Source organism: Mauremys reevesii, linkage group 1 (genome assembly GCF_016161935.1).
Source record: "Mauremys reevesii isolate NIE-2019 linkage group 1, ASM1616193v1, whole genome shotgun sequence".
In the NCBI taxonomy this organism is placed as follows: domain Eukaryota; kingdom Metazoa; phylum Chordata; order Testudines; family Geoemydidae; genus Mauremys; species Mauremys reevesii.
Genome location: NC_052623.1, coordinates 60418854 through 60432815, shown reverse-complemented (window position 1 = coordinate 60432815; position 13962 = coordinate 60418854). Strand labels below are relative to the sequence as shown.

Below are 13962 nucleotides of genomic sequence, written 5' to 3'. Positions count from 1 at the left end.
TAATCTGCCATATGTGGAATACACATAGGGACCATCACTCGAAGAAGAAGGAGGTTACCTACCTATGACTGTAGGTTCTTCATGTGTGGTCCCTATCTGTATTTGCTACCCATCCTCCGCTCCCTCTGTAGCAGATTGATTGAACGAACTGTGGTAAGAATGGGAAACTGGAGAAGTGTCGGCCTGCACCACCTTTTGTGCCCGTGGCTCAGAGCGTGAGGAGGCCAAGGGACACTGCTTGCAAAAAAATTAAACTTTGGCACATGGCGCATATGTATATCCCATCTGTGGAATACAGATAGGGCCCACACATCTCAAAGAGCCTCCAGTCACAGGTAACTAACTGCCCTTTCCCTTTTGGTGTAACTTTAACATTCAGAAATAATGTTTTACAAAGGCAACTACAAAGCTTTAAAATTGAAAAGTGCTTTGTTATAAAACAAACTGCTTTATTGTGTGGGAGTTGGTTGAAAAGTGGGTAAGAAATATGATTAGCTAAATGAGTGTTTGGCATCAGGTGTTAACAGATATGTCTATATTGGCTCATTCTTGTTGTCAGGAGGGAGTATATATATTGCTACATTGACTCCAAAACAGTAATCCTTAAGATTTTAGTATAACATATTTTGCCTTGGGCTCTTGTGTAGAGTATTCACTTTGATATTATCATTTCTACCATGTCTCAGGAATCGCACAAGGGAGGAATTAAGCCATTTTATATTTTGATTCTTATTTTATCTGTCAATCTTAAAAGGCCATAAAGGAACATTTGAAAGAGGATAGAAGTGGTTTCCATTTTACTACTGAGCAGTTACTGTCACAAGCAATATCCACCTTTTTCAAATGTTGTTCCTCAGTGCGTAGATGAAAGCCCTATTTTCTCAGAACACACATCTAATTAAAGACTTGGTTACTTTTAGAAAAGTAGACAGTGGGGACTTACCCCTAAAGCCCCTGCGCCTTGGAGTTAACCTAACAAAGCAAGCTGCAGTTCCTTTAGGACTTGTTCCATTGTAGGGGGCTGGAGTGAAGGCTTAAGTTTAAGGATTTCATCAGCCTTACCTTGCTTTTTTGCTTTTGCTAAACTCCGTCATAATCTAACCTTATTTAACCACAGTGTTGTGCATTTTAATCCTTAATGTTTGATACCCAAGCACCTTCTGAATCCATTCCAGTTAATTGGGTGTGTACTTAATGAGGCAGTTTTTTAAACAAGCAGCAAAGAGTCCTGTGGCACCTTATAGACTAACATACTTATTGGAGCATGAGCTTTTGTGGTTGAATGCCCACTTCATGGGATGCATTGTTTTTTTTAAACAATCCTCTTCTACACCCAATAGTCAGGAATGGGTGTGAAGTGGATTAATGTGTATTTATATTAGAGCAACCTTGCAAAGGGTGGGGGTGAGGGGGGATGAGAGAATGTAGCAGGCAGCAGTAGCTTCAAGGAGGGGCCCTATTGGTGAGGACGCAGGAGAAAAACAAAGGATAGATGGAGGGAAACACAAGGGGAGAAGCTGCATATTGGAGAGTAGTGCCCCTGCTTCCCAAAGACAGACCAGTGGCAAGGAGGTAAGAGCGCACCTCAAGAGTTCAGGCCCTTGCCAATACAGCTGTTATCACTTAGTTGTTTCCTGTTGTCTGCTGTCAGCAGGGGGCCTGATAGGGGAAGCATTAGTTTACCAGACTTCTCTCCCAGTAGAGAATTGAGTCAGGCTATGGCTACACTTAAACTTCAAAGCGCTGCCGCGGCAGCGCTTTGAAGCGCTAAGTGTAGTCAAAGCGCCAGCGCTGGGAGAAAACTCTCCCAGCGCTGTCCGTACTCCACCTCCCTGTGGGGAATAACAGACAGCGCTGGGAGCGCGGCTCCCAGCGCTGGGGCTTTGACTACACTGGCGCTTTGTAGCGCCGCAATTTGCAGCGCTGCAGAGGGTGTGTTTTCACACCCTGCTGCAGCGCTGCAAATTTGTAAGTGTAGCCAAGCCCCAAGTCATCATTCCTCATGTTGGGGCTTGGGTGAGGGTTACAGGCTATTGAGGGTAGCCTTTGCTGAGGTTTCTCCATTCCTTACTCCTGGGGGAATTCTGCACCAAAAAAATTAAAAATTCTGCAAATTTTGTTTGTCAAAATAACACTACATAATCATGTCAGTTTCAATTATTTTGGTAATTTATTTCAAAATACCTGTCAGCAACTCTGTCTGTAACAATACATACACACACAAAAATCCTCCAGGAATAGAGTTAGAGACCCCTATGACAACCCATAGGGTTCCTGTTTCTCTACCCCCTCCCCCACAGAGCCCAGCTGGGGGGGCCTTCGGCCCAGAAACTCACAACCTTTCCTCCCAGAGCCCAGCTGCGGGGGTCCCCCTGACCCAGACACTCTCACCCCCTACCTCCCCAGAGCCCAGCTGTGGGACCCACCTCGGCCCAGTCACTCACAGCGCCTACCCTCCTAGAGCCCAGGGGTCCAGAGGGAGAAACAGACTGATGCTGGGTTCTGGGCTTGTGTGGAGTTCCCTGCATACTGTCTTCTTCCTTCAGGGTATACTGGGAACTGCAGCTGCAGGCAACTCTCCAGTCCATGTCCACTCCCTCTCCCCCTGGCCTTGTCTTCTGTTTGTGAGCTGAGCTCTGCTGGGCCCAGTGGCCCCTAGTGGGGGCCAACATCTCTGCAGTCCATTTCTGGGGGGCGGGGGAGGAAATTCTGAGCACACAACATTAATCTCTGCAAAATTCTGCCTTGCGCAATGATGCAGAATTCCCCCAGGAGTAATTCTTACCCACTTCACTCACAGCATGACAAGCATAGCATTAGATCAAACTGCGTTAGAAAATACAAGATTTTACTAAAAATAAACGCTAGCTTTAGTATATAAATGTAAAAGCAGGATAGAGCCGACTTGCTTTTTGTTCAGGCTTGTTCAGGATCTGCCTGCCATCCCCACACATGAGACTTGAAGCACAACAGTCTGGCAGCAGGATGTTCAGAAAAGCCAATTACAATTAAAAAGATTGAGCAAAATTTTCAAACTTTGAGTGTTTAGGCACCTAAAAACGAGTGACCTGATTCTGAGTAGTGCTGACCCCCCACAAGTGGGTCCAGGGAGAGTTGCAGGGGCCCTGGCCTGAATCTTAGTAGTGCTGAGTACCTGCAACGCTCAGTGGAGCCAGTTGAGAGTGCTCAGGATCACACCGTTCATTTCAGGCGTCTGAGTTTAAGCTCCATGTTTTTGTCAAATGTTGGCCTTTCTTTCAGAATAGAATCCTACTTTATGGTGAGGAACGTTCCTCCTGTGTGAACTTTCAGAACACAGCAAAATAAATCCCGGGGAACACTTTGGTGTGGGTTTGGGTTGTTGTTTTTGTTTTGTTTAATGACCTTTGGCTGAAAAACTGTTTTTCTAGACAAATTCAGCATAACACTGTTTGTTTATTGCAACAGAAGCCACACGGCTTGTTCTGCTATTGGATTCCTACCTGAAGCTTTTCTGCCTATTTATCATAACCCTTTTGTGTTACAGACACCGGAGTGGTTGGACAGTGACTCCTGTCAAAAGTGTGACCAGCCTTTCTTCTGGAATTTTAAACAGATGTGGGACAGTAAGAAAATAGGCCTTAGACAGGTTTGTTCTCTTTTGTATTGATGAAGTAATTTAAGAGAACGATATACCTGATAGTTCAATGAAATATTTTAACGTTTTTCAGATGCATAGGAACTTGTTTAACTTTTCCGTTGGCTGCTTGGTGATTAAAGGCATATAGCTACCCTCGTGCCAAGAGATGGGGAGTGGGCAGGCAAAGGCCTGGTGATGGGTGAATATCTTGGCCCTCACAAACAGAAGCCCTTTTTGCAATCCATTTCTATAGAAAATGCACCCTGTACATTGGCTTGGGTAAATTTTGAGTTGCATGTGGGTTTAGCGACGTGAATCTTATTTAATATCATCAGGAAGATTCTGTACAAACAAACGTGGCCCAAAGCTCACATCTGAAGAGTCTAATGGAACCAGTATAATAGTGTACTAAAAAGGGCATTGCTTTCCCTTCCAAGGCAAATGTCCATAATTGCTGTTCCAACTGCTCAGAGTTATTGGCAAAACTGGTCTACGGTTTGCAGTGTGAGAAAAATGGACAGTGTTAGGTAGCAACTGTCACATTGCCAAAGGCATTTCCAGGCCTGTTTTATTAGGTCGGATGGTAAAAAGCTGAGGAGAATCTGCTCACTTGACTTTAGATGGACAGTGTTTACATGGGCAATGTCAGGCATTCAGTTTAACACTGAGATATTATCTGGCCCTCCCACAGTAACCAATGCAGCATTCCAGTGTTACAAAGCCAGCAGGGAGGGGAAACTCGCTGTCCCCTATAATCCTAATACATGATCCCAGAGCCCAGCTCAGTGTGTGAGATCCTACTCTGTTCCGCTTTGCTTGAAGGTATTCCTGGTCCTTTTGTTGAGACTGAAAAAGTGGCAAAAGGGACCACATTGAGCTGCCTGTCAGGAATGTATGTTTACATGTGTGTTCGTATCTCAGATCATATTTGAGGAGGCAGAAGGATTCGCCCAGTGTCCTGAATGTAATTGTACAATACTGATAAAAGGATGGTGGTCTCCTAATGATACACAGGCAATTCTTGTAACACTAATGTGGCTTGCACGCGTTGATTTGTCCACACACTAATGAGAATACTCTTCCCCACCCCCTTCCCCTCCGCACAAAAGAGAATATCCAGTCTGAGGATTTTTGCCTGATCAAAATACCAAACTGAGAAAGATCTTAAGTCTGTATCACTAGCTTGAGTAAAGTAAGTGAAATAGCTGTGATCTAAATTCACCACATCATAATATAACTCTTACATAGCTCTTTTCATCCACCACTCTCAAAGTGCTCTTAAAAAGGTCAGTATCCCTGTCTCTCACTTCCCCATCTGTGAAATGGGTATAGAGGAAGCGATTTGGCCAAGGTCTCCCAGCGGCCGGAGGCAGAGCCGGGAACAGAACCCAGATCTCGAGTCCCAGTTCAGTGCTCGGTCAACTAGGCCACACTGCCCCCATTTGGCCATCGTTAGCTGGCTTACCCCAGATGCTTAGCTGGATGTAGTTGTTAGTGAAAGGTAATGAAATGCAAAATTGAGACTAGTTTTTTCCTACTATTCAGCTTTTTCTCCTTATGCCCTGAATGGGGGTTCAGAGAACTTGCTGTGGCCACAGGTGAGTTCTGCTGAGGCGAATGGGTAAAGTTAAGAGGAGAAGTTAAGTTAAGCACCGCTGTGCTTTGCTTTTTCCATTCTGACCAATCCTTTTTTGACTTGCCTTTTTCAGCATCACTGCCGGAAGTGTGGGAAAGCAGTGTGTGGCAAATGCAGCTCTAAGCGCTCCTCCATACCACTGATGGGATTTGAGTTTGAAGTGAGAGTCTGCGATAGCTGTCACGAATCGATAACGGATGAGGAGTGAGTCTGAACTATGAGCCCAGTTGCCTCAGAGGAGGCTTAATGAGTTACAGAACTCCTCAAGCTGTACTCCTGTATACTGCACTCTGCTCAGAGTCAACCAGATGGGAGTGCCACAGAGCTGTATAAAGTGCTTTCTCCTTTAACAGGTCAGGCCATCAGTCTCCATAGCTCTGTGTAGCACCAGGAATTGGTATCCTCCTTTATATGACTATAGTGTTCTTGTGACTCAGTTGCTGTGTTCAGTTCTGTGTACTTCATTACCAGAAAGAAAGAGACAGTTTGGAAGGAGTTTGGGAAAAAGGAACAAAAATGTTCTGGCGGTCAGAGGAATTCATTTAATTAGCTCCTAATTTCTCTTTCTTGTGTGTAACTTGGTACAGTGTCCTGCTGTTTAGAATACCAGGACTCGTGGTACACATCTGTCTTGTATCTGGGGATGCCCCCAGAAATGGAGTGTGGAGAGAGAGAGGGATTTTTATGCAAAATAAAGGGTTTATTTTGCCTGAGGGTAAAACTGTGGCTTTTACCAAGACTGCAGTACATAGTTGGACACAGTTAGCAAAAACTGGAATATGAAGAGTCATTTCTAAAGAGGTGGTGCAAAGTAGAAGAATCCTCCAGCAGTGGATTTTAAACAGTCCTTGTTTCTTCCTACCTGTTTCTTTCCTGATATGCTCCTCCTGAATATGAAAGGGGAGCTGTTTTCACATTTTGCCTTGTCACAAATCCCTCTGTGGGGAGAGAGACTGTGAACTACATCTCCCAGCCTGCCTTGCCACAGACGTACTTACAAAGTTGGCCACCATAATGGACTGCATTTCCCAGCCTAACATGTCATTGAGAGGTTCACAGAGATGGTCATCTTGCAATAGTGGGCTGTCTCTTGAGAGATGAAGCCCACCCTGCTTCAGAGATTCCAGCCTGGGGCCAGATGGGCTTCTGTCATAGCACCATACTGCTTCACCAAGGCCCACTCACTTTCCCTTCAGTCAGTACCTGTCCCATTTGGCATACCACATAACTATTAATTGTAGGAAACTGAATTTTTAGTGGTGTCTGTTTTATTTAGTGTGGTAAAGCAGGGTATAATTAGGTGTAGTGGGATGAAATTAAAAGAGACCTCTTTAGGCTAACTAAAAAGGAAAGCTTCCTGAAAATAGAATAGTCTTTTTAAGTAAGTGCTGGAAACCCCATTGTTTGGGAAATTTAAAACTAGGCTGAACGAAACATTGGAAAATGTGCTGTAGGGAATCATCTTGCCTGGACAGTGGCGATGTACTGGATGGTCTCATAAGGTGTCTTCCAGTTCTATCTTCTGTGGTTTACTAAAACTCGGACACTCCTGGGGAGATGCACAGTGCAATGCAATATTGGTCAAGGAAAGATCAAAAGTGCCCTGGTGTCTTCATTGTCCACACGAAAGCAGGTACACTCAAGTTTTCAGTATCTCATCTGAAAGATAAGTAACTGCCTGGGAAATTTGATTTTTCTATCTCTGAAGGAAAACCTATGGTTCCAAGGAACTACAGGTCATCCTTCATAGGGTGTGTCTATACTGCACGGCCCTTATGGTGGCATGCAGAGTATGTACACTGCACACATCCCTAGCACAGATATAAATAGCAGTGTAGATGGGGAGGTACTGCTTAGATGAGTTAAGATACCTGAACCCTGTAGGTATGTCACCTCCACAGCTCACTACACTCCCAAGCAGTGCCTGCCCCCTCTACATGACTAAAAATAGTAGTGTAGCATCCCGCTGCTTCCCTATCGCATGGAAGACTCTGGCAGCAAGGAAAGGCTCTGCAGAGGGAGGCAGCAGGGAAAGGCTCCAGCAGCAGCAGCTCCCCTCTGCCAGAGCCTTTCACTGACGCATGTAGCTTCACACCACAGCATGGGAGCAGCCCACTTTTCACTGCAGCATGTAGCTACAAGCCGCCGCTAGTGGTGTGCCATGTAGGCCTAGCCATAGAGAGACCATGGAGCCATCTCCTCTTGCTCAATAATTAAGTTGAATCACTGAAGAAAATCAATTACTTACATTAGTGTTAAATTCTCATTTCCTCCTCTGAATAGTTAAGGGCAATACTGCAGTCGCTGTCTCCTTGATTCTTGATTTTTGATCTTTCTTTAGACGTGCACCCACAGCCACTTTCCATGACAGTAAGCACAACATTGTCCATGTACACTTTGACGCAACCAGGGGATGGTTATTGACTTCTGGGACAGACAAGATGATTAAGGTAGGACTAAGGAGACTGCTTTAGTTCATTTTCTGTCTTTTTCCATGTCCCTTCCTCCTCCCACATGGTTTCAGGTCTAAGTCTCCCCGTCCTGCCAATAACACTCATGGTCTAGAGAATCTTTAGGCTTTTATCATACACTGCTGTTTCTCACCAGGTATTTTTCACAGCCATTCAGAGATTTTCTGCCCAGTAGGGATCATCAGTGTCCTTCCATTGGGAGTTGCTCCTTCCTTTCACAAGCAGGTGCCCTCTACAATGGAATTGTTCAATCAGGGAGTTGGTACAAAAATTCTCTTGACTGTCACCCTGTCAATCAGAAAGCTATGTTGATGCAACACATTCTCCTCTCTAAGTGTCTGGCCCTGTCTTGCTGCCAGCATGGCAGAGAGTGAGAAGACTATTTCAGATGAAGCTGGTCGTTCTGTGCGTGGTATCCAGCAGGCTGGCTGGGACACTGTTTTAACTGACTAATTTTACACCTAAGTCAGTAAGTTCCTTTGCACCATTCCATCTGAGTAAGGATACTATTATTTCAAACATATACTATCTATTGTAGTATTAGTACTAACAAGGGAGTTGGTAAGAAAAAAATGTGCAAGGCTAATCTGAAATGCCAGTTTCTTCTTTGAATGTTTGTTGTTGTTCATTCCATGTTTAGGTGTGTATGCTTGTCACATGCACTGGTGCTGGAAGTTTTTCCCTCAGTGGTATCCATAGAGGACTGGCTCTAGCGCCCCCTGGAGTGGTGCATGTTTGCCACCTGCACCCTCCAACCTTAGTTCCTTTTTACCGCCAGTGATGGCGCTGGAACATTCCTTTGCTTCAGCAAACCTTTTCTTCTGTAGAACTGTTCGTTGCGAACCTTTCTATTGTACATATTCCTTATGGAGTCGGCGTTGACACCGGCACTGGAGCATGCGAGATTGGATTCTGCACCTAGCATCATGGCATCGGTGCAGAGCGCCCTGTGGGTACTGTCATCAGACAGCAATCCATCTCCCTAGCACGACCCAGTAAAAAGAGGGAGAGGTCGTTCTCCTGATCGCAAGGGCAAGGAGAGGGCAGGAGGCGAGCCTAGACCCACGAAGGGTGGCTCATCGCCTCCAAGTGAGAGACAGGCCCCAGCTTCAGTTGTGCAGGTTAGCCCATCATGGGATGCGTCAGCCACGTCAGATAGTGGCACGGGAGACCGGCACCTGGCGATGCAGGGCGTCCTGGGTCTATGCCAAGTGGGCAAGGATATCTTGTCCCTCCTGGTGCCACCCACACAGGCGACAGTAGCTCCCAGGCCCAGGGGTAAGCTTGTCTTTGCATCACCACCTCAGTCTCAGTCAGTGTGGCACTGCTCGCCACCTCAGGGAGCGTACCACCAGTGCTTGCCCGTGCAGAGCCACCACACCTCGGATGTAGGGCTACCTACAATTGGAGCCCTTGGTGCCGGTCTCTGAGACTCCAGCCATCACACTGTTGGCTCTGAGCGTTAGTTGCCGATGGTATGGCATAGGCCTACTGAGGCACATTCATCCCCGTGACCCTGGTACCAGGAGCATCACTCGCCTTCGGATTGACGCTGCTTCAGCAGAAGCCTATGTCAGGACTCTCGGTACCAGTCACCAGCCTATAGTCAGAGGTCATTGTACCAGTGTTGACGCTTGTCATCATGGTGTCAGTCACACTCTTGCTCCCACTCTATGGACCGGCACCGGTCGGGAAGCATTTGGCATGGATCGCCAGGGTACCACTGCGGATCGACCAAACTCTGATGCCGGTCACCAGGATCTTGATGCGGTGTATCATCGCCCACATACAGATCCCATTCGGAGCGTGGCAGTGGATGCTGCTGGGACCGAGACGCCCGCATCGATGTGGTCCCGGTCTCCAGAACATGGCCCTCCATCCCCAGGTTTGGAGTCAGACTAAGAACCCCTGCAGGCGGGACAAGGTCCTCCATTGGCACTGCCAGCACTATTTGTGGCGCTAGGATCAATGGCCCATGCCGTGGCACCCTTGGAACCCATGGGGGTTCACGCAGCCATCCCAAGGCCATAAATTGGTGTCATGAGTCTGTCACCCTCTGCCATGGTCTGCCGCCCACCTGAGACGGAGGCCCCTGGGCATGAGACCCTTTAGATGCAACAGACTGGGGAAGAAGGCCATGCCGAGCAGGGCACAGAGGCAGTGACACCTGCTGTACCTGCATCCTCTTCCTCATCCCTTGATGAGGCCATCACGGGACCCCGCCCACGGTCCCCCAGGACAATGCCAAGGCTCATCAGGAACTTTTGAGGAGGGTAGCCTCGAACTTGGGGCTAGAGGAGCCCTCAGACACCCTATTCAATGTTCTCAGCTCGGCAGCCCCACCTAGAGTCATGCTGCCAGTACTAGGAGTGGCAAAAATTACCAAGGCCCTCTGGCAGACCCTATCTCACTACCCACTATTTCCAAGCGTGTGGCACGCAGGTACTGTGTGTCTGCAAAAGGATATGAATATCTTTATACCCACCCTGCCCCAAGCCCGTTTGTTGACTGCAGCCACTACTAACGAGAGAGCCAGGGACAACTGGGGGCTACTCCCAAAAATAAAGAGGCAAAGAAATGGGACCTTTTTGGGAGAGAGGTTTATTCGTAATCAAGCCTACAGCTGAGGGTGGCGAATCATCAGGCCCTATTGGGCCGCTATGATTTTAATATTTGGCAATCGATGGCCAAATTTGCCGATTCCCTCCCGGAGGACCCCAGAAAAGAGTTCCAGGCCATCCTGGAAGAGGGGCGGGGAGTGGTGAGGGCGGCACTGCAGGCAGGCTTGGATGGGGCTGATTCTGCGGCACGGACCATGGCTTCAGCCATAACGATGATGAGGGCGGTGTGGCTGCAGTCCTCGGGCTTGTTGGTGGAGGTCCAACAGTCCATCCAGGACCTCCCCTTAGATAGTCAAGCTCTGTTTTGTGGAGAAAACAGACAATAAGCTACACAGGCTGAAGGACTTACGCACTACGCTTTAGACCCTGGGCCTATACACCCTGGGGCAGCGGAGGAAGCGGGTTAAGCCACAGCCTCCCCTCCAGCAGCGCAGTCAGCCTAGCCAAGAGCCCTTCCAGAAGAAGGACAAGGGCTATAAACGCTGTCAAGGCCAGCAGCCCTCTACCTCGACACAGGCTGGCTCTTCCTGCATCCAGCAGGGGTCGAAGCGGGCATTTTGAGGGTGCGCTGGAGGGTGACATTCCAGCCACTGTCCTGGATCCTGCCCCCCTCTGGTTCTCCAACCGCCTTTCTTTTTTTCTCCCGGCCTGGGCATCTATAACTTTGGACCGTTGGGTCCTCAGTACTGTGGCGGAAGCTATACCCTCCAAGTTTTCTTCCTCCCTCCCTCCCATCCCTCTTCAGGGACCCCTCTCACAAGAGTCTACTGCATAGGGAGGTGCAAGGCCTGCTACAGGCAGGGGCTGTGGAAGAAGTCCCCCCTAGACCTCAGGGGCAACAGGTTCTACTCCTGCTACTTTATGATCCCAAAGGCCCAGCGGGGTCTAAGGCCCATCCTGGACCTGTGAGACCCTCAGCAAGTATCTCAAGAAGTTAAGGTTCCACATGGTCTCCCTGGCCTCCATCATCCCCTCCCTGTATCTGGGAGACTCATAGCTGCTCTCAACTTGAAGGATGTGCACTTTCGTGTAGCAATCTTTCAAGGACACAGTGCACTATCAGTTTGCAGTACTCCCCTTCGGCCTGGCAACAGCATCAAGGGTGTTTACAAAACGTATGTCAATGATGGCGACTTATCTCAAGTACTGGGGTATCCTGATCTACCCGTACCTGGACGACTAGCTGGTCAAGGGTAACTCCAGGTCCAGGACACCATCGCGATGCTGCTGAACACATGCAGGAGACTGGGCCTGTTGATAAACAAGGAAAAATCAACATTAAACTCTGTTCTTTGTACAGGGACTATCGGGGCAGTCGTCGACTCCACCAAGCCGAAGGCGTTTCTGCCACATGACAGACTCAACACTGGAGTCTCTGGATTCCCTCTCACGATGGCAAGGGTCTGCCTACGGCTGCGGGGCCATATGGCAATGTTTGTATATACATCTACCATGCAATGCTCCGGATGCAACCCCTCCAGCAATGGCTGGCTATGGTCTATGCCCAGTCCAGGGATCACCTGGACAAGGTTGTTACCATCCCACTGGAGGTACTCACCGTGTTGCAGTGGTGGACTAACCCCGGAACAGTCCTGGATGGATCCCGTTCTGTTACCTGATTTGCCCATTACTTTGTGGTATGTTTATTTATTCAGGTTACTCTTGTGTGTGTGTGTGTGGGGGGGGGGGTGATGTTCTGTAATTCTATCTATATACTGCTTGTGTCACGTGTGTTTTCACATGGAGCTCTGCTTCTGCAAGTCTCCTCCCAGTGGAGCTATCCTGCAGGACCTACGTTCCCCAGGGCTGGGGGAGGAGGGGACGGGGACACACACACACACACACACACACACACACACACACACACACACACACACACACACACACACACACACACACACACACACACACACACACCACTTTCAAGCTGACTTCCTTATGTGTCCCAGATTCAGCATGTCCCTATCCCCACTCCCACATCATAATTGTGCTGGTAGTAACCTACTTGATGAGCAAACCCCACAGTATTTTGGGCGCTGCAGGGATCTTTAGCTTAGATAAAAGAACTGTTGCTGCAGAGTAAATGGGAGAAGCTAAAAACACAAAAGAGTAAAGTTCAGAGAGAGAGCAGCAGCCAGCTTAACCATAAAAGTTACTTATTGAATAATAGTGATAACCACACAAGGAGGGCTAAACCAACATAACATACATTGTACCTTAGGTATTAACCTTGAATAAAGGAAAACAGAGAGAGAGAGGGAATCTCACCCAGTCCATGAGGCTTGAACTGGTCTGGGTTCCCAGGTGATGGTGGTAGCTCAGGGTCCTGAGTGCTGGAGACAGGCCGAGCCGCCAGCACAATCGGTCAGGAGAAGAGGGAGTCCCAGTGGAACTGATGCATAGTTTGGATCTAAGCATCAGAACACTTATTTGAACATAGGTAGGGTTTTTTGTAGAGAAATAACAATGGTTCAAGGGAGAACACTAGATTTGTTTATGGGTAAAATTGATGACTCAAGGGTTTTTCTTTAGGCTAGACAATAGGAGCTGATCACTCTTGGCTATGGGTGGTGGTTTCTTCCAGGGAGCTCACAATCCAGCTAGGCTGCTTCAGTATTTTGGATATCAATCAAGGATTCATTACTAGAATTGGTCAGATAACTGCTGAGCTGGGTGTGGGCAGGCGTACATTCATTAACGTCTGGAGCAGAGATTTCCATGATGCAGTGCTTCCCTGCTTTTTCTGGTCCCAGAGTTCAGTGCTGTTCTCTGTTCTTCATTCTGTATGCTAATCCCTGTCCCATCTTTCATGCAGATGAGGCTAGGGGAGTTGTCTCTGCTCTCCATTCTGTATGCAAATTGAGATGTCTTGTCACCCTTGTCAGGAGGGGTGTAGGTGTGTCTCCCAATGCCCTTCACTGCTCTCTGCAAGCCTTTTCTCTGATCGGTTTTGGTTCAAGCAGAGTCTGGTGGGGGAGGGGGGGGCGGCGTGTCTTTCATGAGTCAGACAGGCTAGATACTGCGCCCAGAGCTGACTGGTATCAGTTCAACAGCCCGTGTCCTTTGGCGTCACTGATATTGGATGCCTTGGACCTCAGCTGTGGAGCGCACCTTGGCGCAATGCAGACACGAGATGCGTGGTCCCCAGAGGAGGTGATGATGCATATAAATGTAAAAGAACTCAGGGAAGTTGGCCTAGCCTGCGGGGGTTTTCTCCTGCAGTTAACTGGCCGAGTGGTTCAAGTGCTGATGGAAAATATGGCCTCGATGTTTTACATCAACAGGCAAGGGGGAGCACGCTCGTCGGTCCTCTGTTAAGAGGTACTCCACCTATGGCATTTCTGCATCCAGCATGTGATCGACCTCGAGGCCTATCACCTTCCCGGCATCAGGAACATGCTGCCAGATCGCCTCAGCGGGTCCTTTTCTCACCATGAGTGGTTGCTCCACTCAGAAGTTGTCCAGATGCTCTTCCAGAGGTGGGGAACTCCCTGAGTGGACCAGTTCACCACCAGGCAGAACAGGAAATATCATGAATTTTGCTCCCTGCAGGGCCTTGGCCTTGCTTTCCCAGGCACCTTTCTCCTATCCTGGTTGGGGGTCCTGATGTACGCG

At 48.2% G+C, this 13962-nt stretch overlaps 1 protein-coding gene across 1 annotated transcript in view; it reads left to right on the top strand.

The window, feature by feature from the left end:
• Nucleotides 1–13962, top strand: part of WDFY2 (WD repeat and FYVE domain containing 2) — a 121406-nt gene that overhangs the window by 95547 nt on the left and 11897 nt on the right. The window contains exons 9-11 of the mRNA XM_039499558.1: nucleotides 3527–3628; nucleotides 5329–5459; nucleotides 7597–7705. Coding sequence (XP_039355492.1) covers nucleotides 3527–3628; nucleotides 5329–5459; nucleotides 7597–7705 — 342 coding nt within the window. The remainder of the gene's footprint in view (nucleotides 1–3526; nucleotides 3629–5328; nucleotides 5460–7596; nucleotides 7706–13962) is intronic.